This window comes from Pelobates fuscus, chromosome 13, assembly GCF_036172605.1.
Source record: "Pelobates fuscus isolate aPelFus1 chromosome 13, aPelFus1.pri, whole genome shotgun sequence".
In the NCBI taxonomy this organism is placed as follows: domain Eukaryota; kingdom Metazoa; phylum Chordata; class Amphibia; order Anura; family Pelobatidae; genus Pelobates; species Pelobates fuscus.
In genome coordinates, this window is record NC_086329.1 from 94574269 (window position 1) to 94591213 (window position 16945).

Here is a 16945-nt window from a genome sequence, read left to right on the forward strand (position 1 = left end):
TATGGACGCTTGCGTGCTCTCACTGTGATTTTCACAGTGAGAATCACGCAAGCGCCTCTAGCGGCTGTCAGTGAGACAGCCACTAGAGGATTTGGAGGCTGGATTAACCCTATTATAAACATAGCAGTTTCTCTGAAACTGCTATGTTTATAAAAAAAAAAAGGGTTAATCCTAGACAGACCTGGCACCCAGACCACTTCATTAAGCTGAAGTGGTCTGGGTGCCTAGAGTGGTACTTTAACGGTTCCACAATTATGTTTTTCATTACCTTGAAGAACTCATTACTAAAGCCATCTGGTCCAGGAATTTTACAATTGGCTAATTTATTTATTGCTTCTGTTACTTCTTTAGTGATGGCCTTGTTTAATAATTCTAATTGATCTGGGGATATTTTTGGTACTTCAAGATCTTTTATATAATTATCTATTGATTCATCCGTAGGTCTATTGGGCAAGTTGTAAAGGGACTTATAAAATTGATTAAAGGTCTCCCCTATTTCATTCGGAGCTCTATACGTTTTACCTTCATGTATAATTTTATCTATATGATTATCTGCTAATTTATTTTTCAGTTGGTTTGATAACATTTTATCTGCTTTATTTTGTCGATAATATCTAATTTTTACCAGGTAATTAAATCTGAAGTATCTCCCGGTCTATTTTCCTCAAAAAAATACTGTGATACTAGTTTCCAGGTAGTTCTAGGATAAATATATTTTCCATCTTTTAAATCCATTAAAATAATGTTATGGTCTGACCAAATCATTATTTTGATCACTATATTTGTCACTTTTTCTATCACTTTTGGGTCTCCTAGGAAGAAATCAATTCTTTAATATGAATTGTGCGGCCAAGAGTAAAACGTGTATTCTTTAGCTACGGGGTTCCGAACCCTCCAAATGTCAGAGGTTATTTTTTTTTATTATGTTATGGAAAATACTTGCATTTCTTACGCCATTTTTATCCGACGTTGTCTTATTATTATTATTAAATTTGTCTAATACAGTATCCAAAACACAATTAAAATCCCCTCCTATTATCACATACCCCATAGAAACTTTATCAACTGGTTCTAGAATATGGGAGAGCAGTCTCATCAGATTACTATTAGGTAAATATACATTCACAATTGTGTACAGATCCCCATCAATTTCACAAATCAGAATTATAAATCTACCTTCTGTATCAATGTCCTCGTGTTTTATTTCTACTTGTAGTAATTTAGAAAAACAAATAGCCACTCCAGCTTTCTTTTCGTCTTTCTTTGAGGAAATCGATAATAATGGAACATTTTTGCCAAGCCACCTGGTACTATCTCCTAAGGTCCAGTGAGTCTCTTGTATCAGGAGTCAGACCACTTGAATTTTTTTCTGCTACTAAATAATCGTTAAAGGCCTATCTTTTATGTGGGAGATTTAGACCGTGGATATTGATTGATGCAAATTTAACCATACCCTTTTCTTATCTCTCTAGAGTTTGACAATTCCCCACAAATAACCGCATAATCTGTATATGCTAACACAACTGTACTATTCATACTCATCCTCCATTAATACACATTCATACTATCATCTTTATATTGGTCTCTAATTCCAGGAGACCTACATAATTGGATGCCTTATCAAGGCAATTACTAAGTTCTACTTAGAACTTACGGGCGGGGTACGTTGATCAATTGTGGCGTCGGGAAAAGGAAGCGCCTAACTTATATAGAATTTCAATTTCATTTCTCTATTATTACAATAGAATTCTTGATTGGTTATTGCTTGATATCTCTGGTAACCCCTTCATTATTTTGCGATATTCTAATCATAGGATTTAAAAAATAAAAATTAAAAAACAAGTATCTTAAGTGCCTAAGTGTTTACATTTGTTCCATTATAATGTACTTTACTGTATGTGAATGTACACTTGTGCTTGTGAGTATCTTCCTCTTGTTGACTAAAAATATTTAAAGGAATATCTTATATATTGCTTGTAAAATGTATTTATATATATATATATATATATTCATATATATATATATATATAGCTCTAGGTAATATTGTTCAGCTTCTAGCCAATTCCATATACTTAAGCTATGTGCATCTTTTAATCGTGTTTAGAACTATTCTCATCTTTACTCGTGTTAAATTTCTTACCTAAAATCTTCGTGTGCCCTATTGCATCTTACTTATTAATCTACGGGTATAAATTTAGTGTCCATGTCTTATTTTGCTAAAGAATTTCTTTTAGATACAGTGACAAAAATCTTCCTCGTTTTATAATAGTGCTAAATATTCATTTCCTAATAACCCACCCCCAGGACTTTTTCTGTTACATCAGCTTTTTCTCTTTTATCCATGCCATAGCTTTATCTACTGAATCAAAGACCTCAAGATGGTCATTTATGTAGGTTCTTATTGCGGTGGGGAATCCCCATGTATATTTTATCTTATGGGTTCTTAGTATAGCTGTAGCAGGTGCAAATGTTTTCCTTTGCATTCTAGTAAAGAAAGACAAATCTGAGAATAATATCTCTAAATTCTTCTCCTTGTGGTTTCTTGGCTCTACTTGCTTTTTGAATTTCCTCTTTAAATTGAAAAGATTGAAAACAACAGATTATATCTCTTGCTTTGGTATCTGGAATATTTTTTGGTCTGTACAATCTGTGGTATCTTTCTGGGCAATAGTTGAATTTCTCTATCTCTATCCCCCAGGCTTTCCATAAATTTAACAGGAAATCTGGGATCTTATCCTGAGTTATCTTTTCTGAAATGTTCCAAATTATTGAGTCTTGAGCGATTCTCCAAATCGCCCAATTTTCTTTCCATTTCCTTAATTTTTTCCAATAGTTGGATATTTTGATCTTTCATCAGTTTCTCTTGAAATTCCAAACAGTTAATTTTTTTTCTTCAGCCATGTTTATTTTCTCAGTTAGGAGTTTCATTTGATTTAAGATCTCCTCTCAGTTCTGATTGATTTGTTTCATTAATGTTTCTGACTGAGTGTTTAGACATTTCTTCAGAAACTCTGTGGTAATCTGATTACCCAGAGAATTTTCAGAGCTATTTAATGTCTGTTCTAGTCTCGATGTAATTAACGAGTCCTCCTCCTCTGTTTTTTATTTTATTTTTTTTTTTATTAACTGGTGAGAAAAAAAGTAGTTTCTTCCCTTTCAGGTTTAGAATTTTTCTTATCCTTTTTAGGGTTGATTTCTCCTGTGTTTTAGGAGCCATTTCTTCAAAACTTGTCTGGGACAAGGATATGATTAAGAAAAAACTGCACCTTAATTGGGACTAATAGCAAATCTGGCTAGTATATTTTTTTTTTCTTTCCTCCCTTTCTTTTCCCTTCTTGTCTCTTTTTCTCTTTTTTTTTTTTATATTATGACCTCCTCTTTCATAAAATAATTATGCCACTTATCTGCCTGGGGGATTTTGTCTCCAGTACCAGCTTTCACTTTCCGTCCATGTCTCTGCTCCAACGCTCCAGATACCCTCTGAGTATACAGCCTCCGAATATCCTGCTCTGCTCCTCACCGCTTTCCCACTCCGACGCTCGTGCATTTACTTCCCGCCACGCTCTTCCACCATCGACCTACGTGACTCCGCCCCCTCGTACGTGCGCGCTTGTGGACGCACCTACGTCATCCTCCTATCAGGTGATGAGAGACATTCTAGATCACCCTCTGCCACATAACTAGGATCCCTTAAAGGTCCTTTAACCCTACGCCATATGGTATTGCAAGGCCCAGCCTTTAAAGTAAAACCAAGATGTACATAAACAATATATATAACATTTTTATGAAAATTCACATTGACTGTGCTAAACACTGAAAAGTCAAAAAATATCATAAGACAAAGTAAGGGGCTATTTTTTGTCTGCTTGATAAAGGCAGAACGACTGCCATCAAGTTTTGTCAGATCCCCCAGCTGTCTCAGGATGGTTGAGGGAAAAAGGCACTGTTCTGCTGATTGTGAGACAATGTCTATGTAGGCTCCTGAGGACGCATTGTATTCACCGTAGACCTCAGTGGTATAATCTGATGCATGCAACACTGATGTGGGCTCCTGGCGGATAAAGCGCCAGGACCCCAAGAAAGAAAATAGTGGTTCACATATATCACCTCTGCTGCACCCCTGGCCAATTCCACACCAAGCGGAGATGTCACCAATTGGGGTGTTTGCAAAATGTGCAAAGATCTCAGATACTGACAGCGCTGTGTTTAAAAAGTTCCTGAAAAATAAGGAAGAAATGGCGAAAGTGGTGATTCAAGAAAGCTTTTTATATGCCAACAAAATTGTAATCCTATAGACACAAGCCCACCATAACTACAACTTCAAGATGTTGAGGTTACGAGGGCCTACCTATAGTTTTCTATCAAAGCACTGTTTACTGGCTCCATCCATAACCCTCCCACTCTGCATTTGCACTGTAATCCCAAAATGACTTTTGCGCATTATAAGTCTGTTTGGTTTAAACCAATCAGAAGAGGGACTGATCTGAAGGAGTCAGGAGGAGACTGATAAACATCAAACCGTTCAGGGGTTTGTCAGCTACCCGAGAACAGTGCCTTGGGGGTCTCCTGTAGTTCTGTTGCATAGACTGACCCTCTAAGCAGTATAGTTGGCAGCTGCTGTTTAACACTCTGCAGAGATTAGAAACCTGCAGGCTTGTGTTCCCTTCCTTGGACATACTTGGCATAGACCGTGCCAGCTCAAGTTTGACAGAGTTATATATCTTTGGCCAGCATGCGCTGGCACAGCCTTGCAGGCCAGAATATATTTTTTTTTTATCTATGCAGAGAGAAATATACTGCAGGTAGCTGATTCCTAACTGAATTAAAGCACAAACTTCAGTTCAGCCACTGATTGAAGTTCCATTCATCAGATAGGATGTTTGGAACTGCTGAAACAAATGCGGTTTTGTATGGACAGAAATTAAGATCTAATTTCCTTCTGTGACATTAGAAACTAAGCAGTGGGATTGTTTCAAATCCCTGCCGTTCTAAGCTAAGCTCAGCATGCAGACAGAATCAGGAGACTTCCTTCACCACTTTCTAAGCAGCGGCTGGTTTAAATGCATTGAGCGTCCCTTTGACAGTCTTCCTCACCCAACATAAAGGTTTGCTAGAACAGCCTGTGGAACTTTGTATGCAACACAGGTTCAATGCTTCTCCAGCTCTTCACCCGCTCTTCAGTACATTCCACCCATGACTGCCAGGAAGACATGCAAGGTGTCTGTACTTGTAGGTGTGCTTCTTACTTATAGGGTAACTTTAGGTTGAAACTACCCCTTTTTTCCCCCTCTTTACACGTGTAACCCAGCACTGCAAGGGTTATAATTCAGATCAGACCCTTTGCAAAGATTAGAAATATTCAGTTTGCATAGACATGAAAATGTTCAACTATAAATCTACCAAACTGCCTGCTTATATGCATATTATGTGAGGGGTGGGGGTGGTTGGGCTAGCTCATAGGCTCCATTCTGCTCAGTGTGAGGTTTCTCATACTTGTAGTTATATTTAGACCCCTATTTTCGGGTACCAGCAAAAAGCATTTAAGAATGGGGGATGGGGGGTGTATGCAAAATGTTTTAAAACATATTTTCTCTTTAAAAATATATACATCTAAATATATAAGCAGCGTTACAGGGTTACTAACACCCCTATTGAGAGGGACCTTTTTGGCTTTATATTTCCCCTTTTGGGCACCATTAGGAAGGTCACCCCTCTCAGTTTATACTCTTACCACATGAGATACAATTACAGGCTTCTTACACAGAAGCCTGTGATTAGACCATTTTGCCGGAGAGCTTGCTGGCGTTCTGCTTGCAAGGGGAAGATTTTGATGTCTGTCAGCATGCAGTGTGTTATAGATCCAATATCGATCTTTGTTCTATTCAAGAGAACCCAAATTGTATCAGGTGCACTTGGAGAAGCGTGAATCTGACACCAGACTCGTGTTGGTTATCAAAATAAGCGTCTGAGGTTTATTTTTTCAGTTTGTGCTTTTAGACATTAAAACGTAAGTGCTTACGTGCAAATACTCATAGGAAGGGAGTGAAATAACAGGGAAGGAGTACAGATAAGACATAGGGATGAACGTCATGTACATATAACAGATACGTTCAGGGAAAGAGAAGGAACAGACTGATTTAGGAGAGACAGCTCAGGTGGCGTTTTAAGCATTTCCTGAGTCCAAGTTAGACAATTTGAATATAGGCCATCTAATATGACACCTACAAGCTTTAACCTTGGAATCAAAGTAAATTCTTTCACAAGTGCGTGTTGACAACAGATGTAATTTATGCACAATATTGACATTGGCTGCCTGAAACGGAGTTCTGGGCTTCATAAGTGCAACAAGCCCCCAGCACACAATTACAAATATCTCTGGATATACAGTGTTTCAAACAGAAACTCTGCCAATACTGACTCCTAAAAACAATGACTACTTCAAATAACTGAAGTGGTCATGGTGGTTGGAGTAGCCCTTTAAAGGGATGCTATAGGCATTAACACAACTTTGGCTTAATGAAGCAGTTTGTGCGCATAGATCATGAAGTTTCAGTGTTCAATTCACTGGCATTTAGGAGTTAAATCACTTTTGTATCTGTTTATGCAGCCTTAGCCACACCTCCCCTGACTGACACACATAGCCTGCATGAAAACCAAATGTTTTTTATTTTCAATCAAATGTAACTTACTCTTAAAGTTTTTATCTCCTGCTCTGTAAATTGAATTTGAATTGCATACAGGAGGCTCCTGCAGGGTCTAGAGCAGGAGATAAGAAATTCTAAATGAAACTGCATTTGCTTTAAAGGTAGTGTATGCATTAGATGACTCTTTACAGGAAGTGTTTAGGCTCTGGAAGTCACATGCAGGGAGGTGTGGCTAAGTCTGTATAAACAAAGTGATTTAACTCTTAAGCTTTAGTTGTGTTGGTGACTGTAGTCTCCCTTTAATGAAGTTTTGGTGTATAGATGATCTCCCTGCTCCATTCTCTGCCTTTTAGGAGATAAATCACTTTTGTTTCTGTTTATTCAGCCCTAGCTACACTTCCCCTGGCTGTGACTTACACAACCAGCATGAAAACTAAATGGTTTCATTTTCAATCGCTTTACAAATTTTATATAATGTTCTGTAAAGTGAACTTTAATTACACACAGGAGACTCCTGCAGGGTCTAGAAGGCTATTAACAGAGCAGGAGATTATACATTCTCTTTACAGGAAGTGTTTAGGAAGGCTGTGTAAGTGATATGCATGGAGATGTGACTAGGGCTGCAGAAACCGTGCTTAAGCTCCCAAATGGCAGTGAGCCATTGAGCAGTTGGACTGCAGGGGCACGGTCTATACCTAAAAGCTGCTTTATTAATTACGCTATGGTTGTTTTGGTGCCTATAGAATCCCTTTAATTAAAATATGCAGTGGGGGGCTAGATTAATTATATTGGGGAGAGGGGAGAATTAGTGGTGTCAACGTGGACTAGATGGTATCATTAAATAAATGTAAAAGTTCACATTTTGAGCTCTGTATTAGATTAAAGCTGTTTGTTAGCAAAATCCTTTTTCTGACGCGTGGTTTTCTGTACTGTATACTATATACATTGTATTTAGTTGCCTCCTATCCATCAAGGGGCTCTCTGTCTCTAGATTTGTTGGAATAGTACATTTTAGAGAGTTTAGGGCTATGATTCACAGGATCATAGAAAATTGTCTCCTAAGGTGGAGCAGGCTGGCTTACCCTTTAAATATTCTGCGTCAGCTCCAACGTATTCATAATATCAAGGTTTATATTCCAATCCACTTACCACTGGCTGCAGCTAACTCTTCTGTTATATAATCAGTATATTGGGTGCAGGTTTTAACCCCTTAGAAATGCTACTGACAAAGCTACTCTAGTGTCATCTACAACGTCCAGTTATATAATTGCCTGTTTCTGTAAAACAAATGACTGCAGGAGAGCTAAATCTTATTTTAAATATCATTTAATTAGTTTAGAACTTACTTAGTAAACACTCCAAGAACCATAACCACATCAGCAGATAGTTCTCCAGTGAGCTTAGCTCATAGACGTTTCTGCGGAGGAACGTCTGTCTCTCTGTTGGAAGTAGTGTACGCGTGCAGTGGCACTTGTGAAGCCCAGGTAAGGAGTCAAACCAATTCTTGAAACAGGACGCCTTATACAGTGGCACCGCTGATTGGATTAGAGTGTCTGACACTAAACAATTCAGTAGCTCCCCATTTGTAAAAACAGCTTGAGAAAATGTTTGTTTTCTTAAGCTTTTTTTGTGAATGGGGATCTACTGATTGGTTTAGAGCATCAGCTGACCACTGTCCAAGGCCTCCTGTTTCAAGACGTAGAGAGAAGCGGAAGGGTAGTACGGCGCTAAATAGCGCTGGATTCAATAATTTAGAGTTAACCCCTAAAGGTAAGCTGGCTCCAGGGCACCATAACAACTTCATCCAGATTTAAGTTGTTATGGTGCCCAGTCCTTTAACCCCTTAAGGACCAAACTTCTGGAATAAAAGGGAATTATGACATGTCACACATGTCATGTGTCCTTAAGGGGTTAAATATTGGATAAGAAAGGGAACTGCAATATTTGAAGAGACAAGCAGTTAAGAAAAAGTGGTGGCAAAGAAGAATTGCAGGCCTATAATGAGTTTTATTTCTTAATACTTTAGTCTTCATTAAAAATCATGGGACGTTGCAGCCTGTGATGGGATGTGTGATTTTTCTCAGATTGCGAAGTGGTGATCCCATCCCCCTCTCTGTAATTTCTCTTGATGTGTTATTGGTTTGCTGCTACCTGATGGCTAAACCTTCTCTAGTAAAACGATTTCAAAGATTTTCCATGCTCTGCAGTTATGTTTGGTTGTCATTTTGATTTTGTATCTTTTGGGTGTTTGTTGGGTTTTTATTATTTTAATTTATATTTTTTGGCACTTTTTTTCTAAAAAAAAAATGAAATAAACATTATTTGAAGTAGCTGGTAGCTGATATTTTCATGTGACTAATTTTGAAACAAATCCAGCAGGGGGAGTAAATGTGCCTTTTACTATTATTATTATTATTTATTACTTTTCCTGTTTTGTGTAGTGCTACGTCTTGCGTCAGTAGAACCACAAGCATAGCCTCCTGGTGTCCAGAGCTCCTAATTCATTATTGGTTCGCCAAAGTACCTGGTGCCCACCTCTCATGTTAGTCATCCACACCAAGCCTTGTCCTTTTAATGTTGTCTGGCCAGCTGTTATAACATTTGTAACTTAGAGACGATTGGGAACTAACCATGCAAATCGTCAGAGTCCTCCTCCAGTGCATTTCATTTACTAGCTGGGGAGTATGGACAAGTTTCCTGTACAGCTCTTAAAGGGACACTATAGTCACCTGAACAACTCTAGTTTAATGAAGCAGTTTTGGTGTATAGAACATGCCCCTGCAGCCTCACTGCTCAATCCTCTGCCATTTAGGAGTTAAATCCCTTTGTTTATGAACCCTAGTCACACCTCCCTGCATGTGACTTGCACCGCCTTCCATAAACGCTTTCTTTATTGCAAGTTCTGTTTAATTAAGATTTTCTTATCCCCTGCTATGTTAATAGCTTGCTAGACCCTGCAAGAGCCTCCTGTATGTGATTAAAGTTCAATTTAGAGATTGAGATACAATTATTTAAGGTAAATTACATCTGTTTGAAAGTGAAACCAGTTTTTTTTTTTCATGCAGGCTCTGTCAATCATAGCCAGGGGAGGTGTGGCTAGGGCTGCATAAACAGAAACAAAGTGATTTAACTCCTAAATGACTGTGAATTGAGCAGTGAAATTGCAGGGGAATGATCTATACACTAAAACTGCTTTATTTAGCTAAAGTAACTTAGGTGACTATAGTGTTCCTTTAAGCAAGCTTAGACGTGTGTAACAGCCTCTGTGTATTAATCTGTAATGCATACATTTACATTACCTTCCTCGTCTCCTGCCTTGCCATTTCTAACCAAAGACTGCAAAAAATAAAGACCGAACGTGTCTGTGAATCCGTGACACTGTGCATTATTCACTGTTTAAGCCATTTGGATTGTGTATGGCCATAACCGCTCTTTATCCATTCTAATTTAACATATAATCAGACTGTATTAGACTTGTTTTATTTTTATTAACAAAATCATTAATATTTCTATTTTAAATAGGAAATGATCAGTTATGTTGTCATACTATCCTAGTCTACAACCCTTTTTAGGCAGATCTGTTTCACCCCTCCAAGTCCTCACCCTTCAGGCTGAGTGTCGTTGTGAATTAATATTGGCACTGCTTTAGAGCCCATTATTGGCAAATTAAATCTACAAATACAAACTTTAAAGGGACATTGTAGGCACCATAACTGCTTCATCTAATTTAGATGGTTATATTCTTTGGAGTCCCTTAGTGCTGTCCTTCCATTCAGCATGAAACCATTTTTAATGTTTTAGTACTAAACGAGAGTCCCCAGTAACCCATCCCTTCGGTGCTGCTTGGGCTAATGAGGAAGCATTAGCCGTAACAGCAATGGCTGGCTGTGATTGATAGTGCCAGCTGACTACATTCACCCTATCACAGTGCCATTGCAGGTATGAATCAGTATAACTACAAGGAAGGGTGTAATCTCTGCCTGTGGGAGGCCAGGGTCCCTCATTCACTGTTAAACTGCTTGAAAATTGTTTAAAGGGTCACTAGAACCACTACCATTTTGATGTAGTGGTTCTGGTGACTATAGTCTGTACCTGCAGTCTTAGCACTGTAAAATCTGCGTTTTCAGAGAAAAGGCAGTGTTTACAATACTGCCTAGTAACACCTCTTGTGGTAGTCATTCAGACGGCCACTAGAGGTGCTTCCTGCGTTTTTCATTTTCGCGCTTTGCATCGTGACGCTGAATGCTCCCCGATGAGATGCATTGATTCAAGGCATCTCTGCTAGGAGATGCTGATTGTCGCAGTGCGGCTTTTTGACGGCATGCCAATAGCCTCCCAATGCTTTCCTTTGGAAAGGATTTGATTGGTTGAGATCATTAAGACTGAATGGGCAGATGCGGCAAGACCGGCGTGGTGCTGGAGAAAAGAGGGGTGGTCACCTAAACAGCCACATTAGCACTATAGTGTTAGTAATACATGTTTGTATTCCTTTAATACTGAATGGAGAACAGTGCCAGCAGTCTCCCAGCACTAAACAATTCAAGTCTGGGTCTTGACTACTAAAGCTAGGGATTTAAAGGGGGCCAAAATCCTTAGTGCAGTACTAAAGGAGTCCTTATGCCTTTCCCTTGGCTCAACATCCATGCCAGTGCCTTGCCTGTAGAGGTTTTTTATTTATTTATTTTTAGTAGAGCTATTTTAATTTTCTTTTGTATAGATTATATTCCCAATTTCTTTGCCTGTCATCCACATGCTGCGAAGTGGACCCGTCTCCTTAAAAATTCTCTTAAATCTTATATACAATATTGCCAGCACATAAATATTCCATCTAACAGGCTGTAAATGGTCAAAAAGTGCAATTGGTATATATTCCAGCTCTTATCATTTTTTTTACATGCTTCTTTTATAACTTTTTATTTTTTGTTTTTGTCGTTTTCTCTTTTCAGTGAAAGGAGTGAATTTTTACGGCCCGAACAGCGAGTTTGTGGTTAGCGGCAGCGATTGCGGCCACATATTCCTCTGGGAGAAATCCTCCTGTCAGATTGTGCAGTTCATGGATGGTGACAAGGGGGGCGTGGTGAGTATTTCCTAAATCTCTTCACCTCGTTTTCACAGTGGAAATAGTCATGGTTATCATTAAGATCCTCAAATATAAAATCCGTAGCACATTTCCTATTCTGCACGTTTTTAGTACTTGGTTACATTGCTGATTCTTAAGCTAGTCTTCTGATCCTTTAAAAGAACACAATAGTCACCAAAAAAGCTTTTGCTTAATGAAGCCGTTTTGGTGTGTAGATCATACCTCTGATGTTTAACTGCTCAATTCAATGCCATTCTGGAGTTAAATCTCTTTGTTTCTGTTTATGCAGCCCTAGCAACACCTCCCCTGGCTCTGACTGACACAGCCTGCATGAAGAAAATGGTTTCACTTTCAATCAGATGTAACTTAGCATAAACATCAATTACATACAATAAGCACCTGCAAGGTGTAGCAAGCTATCAACAACAGTGCAGGAGTTAAGAAAATCTACATTAAACAGAATTTTCAATAAAGCAAGTGTAAACATTAGGTGACTCTTTACAGGAAGTGTTTAGGAAGTCTGTTTAAATCACATGCAGGGAGGTGTGACTAGGGCTCTATAAACAAAGTGGCTTAACTCCTAAATGGCAGATAATTGAGCAGTGAGACTGCAATGGAATGATCTATACACCAAAACTACTTCATTAAGTTGTTTTGGTGACTATAGTGTCCCTTTAACCGTTTTGTGAATTATAGAGTACTAAAGGAAAGCTTAACCCTTTAAGGACCAAACTTCTGGAATAAAAGGGAGTCATGACATGTCACACATGTCATGTGTCCTTTAGGGGTTACATTCTGGAGTGAAAACATGGCTGACTTGCTGAATTTTTCAGATTCTCCTATTTTGGCCTGAAACTTGCAATTCATATTGAACTCCTTGGCATATGAGTTTCAGCGCTTAGTAGATATTCCCCTTTAAAAATAAAAAGGGGGCATTTAGTATGAAAAAAACAATAGTATAAAAAAATCATATAGATCACAGAAAAAAGAAAAAAAGGGGAAAAAGATAAAAATGTGTCCAAATGTTCTATCTGTAACAAAGTCCTGAAAAAAAAATCCAAATTTCGTAATGATTTGCAGGGACTCGAAAGTGAGTTGAGATACCTTTAAAAAAACGGAGACAGGGAAAGATACATAGCGTAATACTGTATCAAAAAGGTATTTATTGTCCAATATACAGGAACAAAGTTAAAAGGATCCCCCCCCAACATAAGACTCTTACATAAAATAAAATGTAGTACTCATCGTAATATATATAGCAGGCAAATAGATCTGTCCCAGCGGCTTGTGTGTTTCCCTATGACAGCTCCTCTCCGGTGCACTCGGGTAGGTTGTCGGTAATATGCTCAAAGGGAAAATGCTGGCTGGAAAAACCGGCTTCTGGTAGGCGCTGGTGCAGTCTGCTGCAAATGGTAGTTCTCAATGAAGAAAAAAGCACCCTATCGACGCGTTTCGCCCTTCCACAGAGGGCTTTTTCAAGATAGGTGCTTGAGGCTTGAAGTGGCAGTTTTATACCTTGCCGGGTAAAAAAAATTTTTAAATTTCTTAAAGGGATACACTCCTTTTTTTGAAAAATGAATGAAAAAAATGTTTTACATAGGGGAGAGCTGAGGAAAGCTTGCTTATAAAACATATGATAAAATATAGTAAAATACAATGTTTGTATGGACTAAAATTAGTGCATCTGCACTCATAACACATCAAATTGAAATTGAAATATAAAGCTACTCTGTAGTGATGCTTATTACACATTTATAGATCTAGCTTAATTCTGACATAATTATTTACGTTTGTCATGGAACAGTCATAAGAACAGACATTTGCAATAATTGCATATAATCACATTTTGATGTGATGTCATTAATTAAAAGTGTTTAAATTGTGTTTAAATTATGTATTAGCATAAGGACAAGTATAATTATACTGTAAAAGGTTTCGGGATATATACTTTGTTTCGAGTTTTCCCATCAGGACTGAAACTCAATAACAAGACATCCTAAAGCGTGATAATTTTATAAATTTGTAAAAAAGAAAATTTTTTTTAGAGGATTTTAAATCTTTGGATGAACCTAGAGCTCAGAGCCCATGGTTAAGACAGAAACACATGAGAAGATATGGGGACTAATATACTACTTCTTTTCTAGAAAAGCTCAGAACTTGAGAGAAATCTGGAATTTGAGGCTTAAGCTATTTCTTTTTAGTACGTGATAATCCAAAGCTAATTACAGTTCCGGTTCTCCTTTATAGTATGTTAGCTAATTCTAGTTCAGCATTCAGACCCAAAGGGGTCAGGGTCTTTAAGGTATAGATCCAGAACATTTCCCGGTATGTTAGGGTTTTGCTTGGTTCGCCTCCCCTCCATGGTATTTCCACCTTCTCTATCCCACAGTATGAAAGAAGTGTTGGATCTCTGTTGTGGTGTGTTCTAAAGTGGTTGGAGAGAGAATGTTGCTCAAAGCCCCTTTTGATGTTGTAGACATGTTCTCTGAGTCTAATTTTGAGTATCCTTTTTGTTTGACCCACGTATTGGAGGCCACAAGGACACTCCAACTTGTAGATCACTTGTTTGGTATTGCAAGTGATGCAGTGTTTGATATTGTAGGTTTCTTTTGTGACTGATGACTGGAAGGAGGTTTGGTTTTTTCCTTTGGAACTGGTTTTACATATGTTACAGTTCCCACATTTGTAGAATCCCTTTTGACTTGTTAAAAAGTGAGTGGGTTTCATAGGTTTATGATAACTATGAACTAATCTATCCTGTAATGTAGGGGCCCCCCTGAATATTATCCTGGGTCGTATAGGTAAAAGTGTGGCTAGAGCCGGGTCTTGCCGGAGTAGATGCCAATGCTTTTGTACACTCGCCTTTATAAAGTTCGCTTGTGCACTATAGTTGAACACCACCGGACACATGTTTTCCGTATCCTTGTCCCTTTTGGCTTTCTCCTGCTTAGTTTGTAAAAGGGTCGTGCGCTCTATTGTTTTCACTTTTCGGAGAGCTAGTTCCAGTGATTCCTCGCTGTAGTCTTTCTCAGCAAACTGCTGTTTTACTTTTAGTGCTTGCGATTCATATACCTCAGGGTCCGTGCAGTTCTTTTTGACCTTTAAAAATTGGCCAAATGGGACATTTGACAGCCATGATGGATAGTGACAGCTTGAAGTCCAAATGTAACTATTTACGTCCACACTCTTGAAAAAGGTCTTTGATTTTAAAATATTCTGTGAGTCGGTATAGAGGATCAAATCCAAAAAATCGATGTCTGTAGAGCTATATTTGTATGTAAATGATAGATTATATATGTTCTGGTTAATGTATGCCAGGAAATTGATAAGTTCCGTCTCCTCCCCCTTCCACACAAAAAAACAATCATCAATGTACCGTCTATAGAAGACCAGGTTCGCCTCCCACTGGTGCCCGTGCCAAATAAATAGATTCTCCCAGTGGGCCATAAAGATGTTGGCATAGCTGGGGGCGAACCTGGTCCCCATAGCGGTACCATTGGTCTGTAGATATATGTCACTGCCATACCAAAAAAAGTTGTTATTTAATATAAAATCGATGCACTCAATCAAAAATTCCACTTGTTCCATTAGCATTGTGGGTTCTTCATATAATGTTTTTCTTATTGCCTCTATCCCCTGGTCGTGTTTAATGACGGTGTACAAGGATGTTACATCACAAGTCACCATATAGTAGTCCTGGTCCCATTTTAGGCCTTCTATTTTTCTCAAAAGGTCTCCACTGTCTTTTAGGTAGGATCTTGCTTTTTTAACAAATGGTTGCAATATGACGTCTATATACTGGGATAAATTGCATGTTAGTGATCCTATCCCAGAGATAATGGGTCTTCCCGGGGGATTTGAGAGGTTTTTGTGGATTTTTGGTAATTGGTAAAATACTGGTTTTTTTGGATATATCACCATGACAAACTCCAGTTCTTTTTTGGTTAAAATGTTTAAGAACTTCCCTTTCTCTAAAATATGGAAAAGGCGTTGTTTTGTGTCCAGTGTGGGGTCGCTATAGATTAATTTATATGTTGCGGTATCATTCAAAATTCTCCTGCACTCCATATCATAGTCTTTAGTGTTAAGGAGATTTAATGTTTCTTCCACAGGTTTCAATATATCCAACTTGAATAGGGATTGCACACACAAAGCAATGAGGGAATTCTGGGTTGTGCCCTGTTTTCAACAGGGGTTACCAACATACACTTCTATACTCACAGCATAGTGTTTTTCTTTAAAGGAACACTATAGTCACCTAAATTACTTTAGCTAAATAAAGCAGTTTTAGTGTATAGATCATTCCCCTGCAATTTCACTGCTCAATTCACTGTCATTTAGGAGTTAAATCACTTTGTTTCTGTTTATGCAGCCCTAGCCACACGTCCCCTGGCTATGATTGACAGAGCCTGCATGAAAAAAAAAACTGGTTTCACTTTCAAACAGATGTAACTTACCTTAAATAATTGTATCTCGATCTCTAAATTGAACTTTAATCACATACAGGAGGCTCTTGCAGGGTCTAGCAAGCTATTAACATATCAGGGGATAATAAAATCTTAATTAAACAGAACTTGCAATAAAGAGAGCCTAAATAGGGCTCTCTTTACAGGAAGTGTTTATGGAAGGCTGTGCAAGTCACATGCAGGGAGGTGTGACTAGGGTTCATAAACAAAGGGATTTAACTCCTAAATGGCAGAGGATTGAGCAGTGAGGCTGCAGGGGCATGTTCTATACATCAAAACTGCTTCATTAAAGGGAATCTCCAGTGCCAGAAAAACGATCCGTTTTCCTGGCACTGGAGGGTCCCTCTCCCTCCCACCCCCCAAGCCCCGGTTACTGAAGGGGTGAAAACCCCTTCAGTCACTTACCTGAGGCAGCGGCGATGTCCCTCGCCGCTGTCTCCTCCTCCACGCCACTCCTCCTCTGCATTGCGTCGGCCGGTGGGCGAGACTGATCCCGCCCACCGGCCGAGGAGACCTAATGCGCATTAGCGCTCCCCAAAGGAAAGCATTGAAAAATAATTTCAATGCCTTCCTATGGGGATTTGAGCGACGCTGGAGGTCCTCACACAGCGTGAGGACGTCCAGCGACGCTCTAGCACAGGTTTCCTGTGCTATGAAGGAGGAAGTGACCTCTAGTGGCTGTCTAGTAGACAGCCACTAGAGGTGGAGTTAACCCTGCAAGGTAATTATTGCAGTTTATAAAAAACTGCAATAAT

The 16945-nt window shown here is 38.7% G+C and overlaps 1 protein-coding gene across 2 annotated transcripts in view; it reads left to right on the forward strand.

The window, feature by feature from the left end:
- The window catches only part of DCAF8 (DDB1 and CUL4 associated factor 8), a 60928-nt gene that overhangs the window by 37016 nt on the left and 6967 nt on the right, over nucleotides 1-16945 (forward strand). For both annotated transcript variants that reach the window (XM_063440428.1, XM_063440427.1), the window contains exon 10: nucleotides 11591-11721. In XM_063440428.1, coding sequence (XP_063296498.1) covers nucleotides 11591-11721 — 131 coding nt within the window. The remainder of the gene's footprint in view (nucleotides 1-11590; nucleotides 11722-16945) is intronic.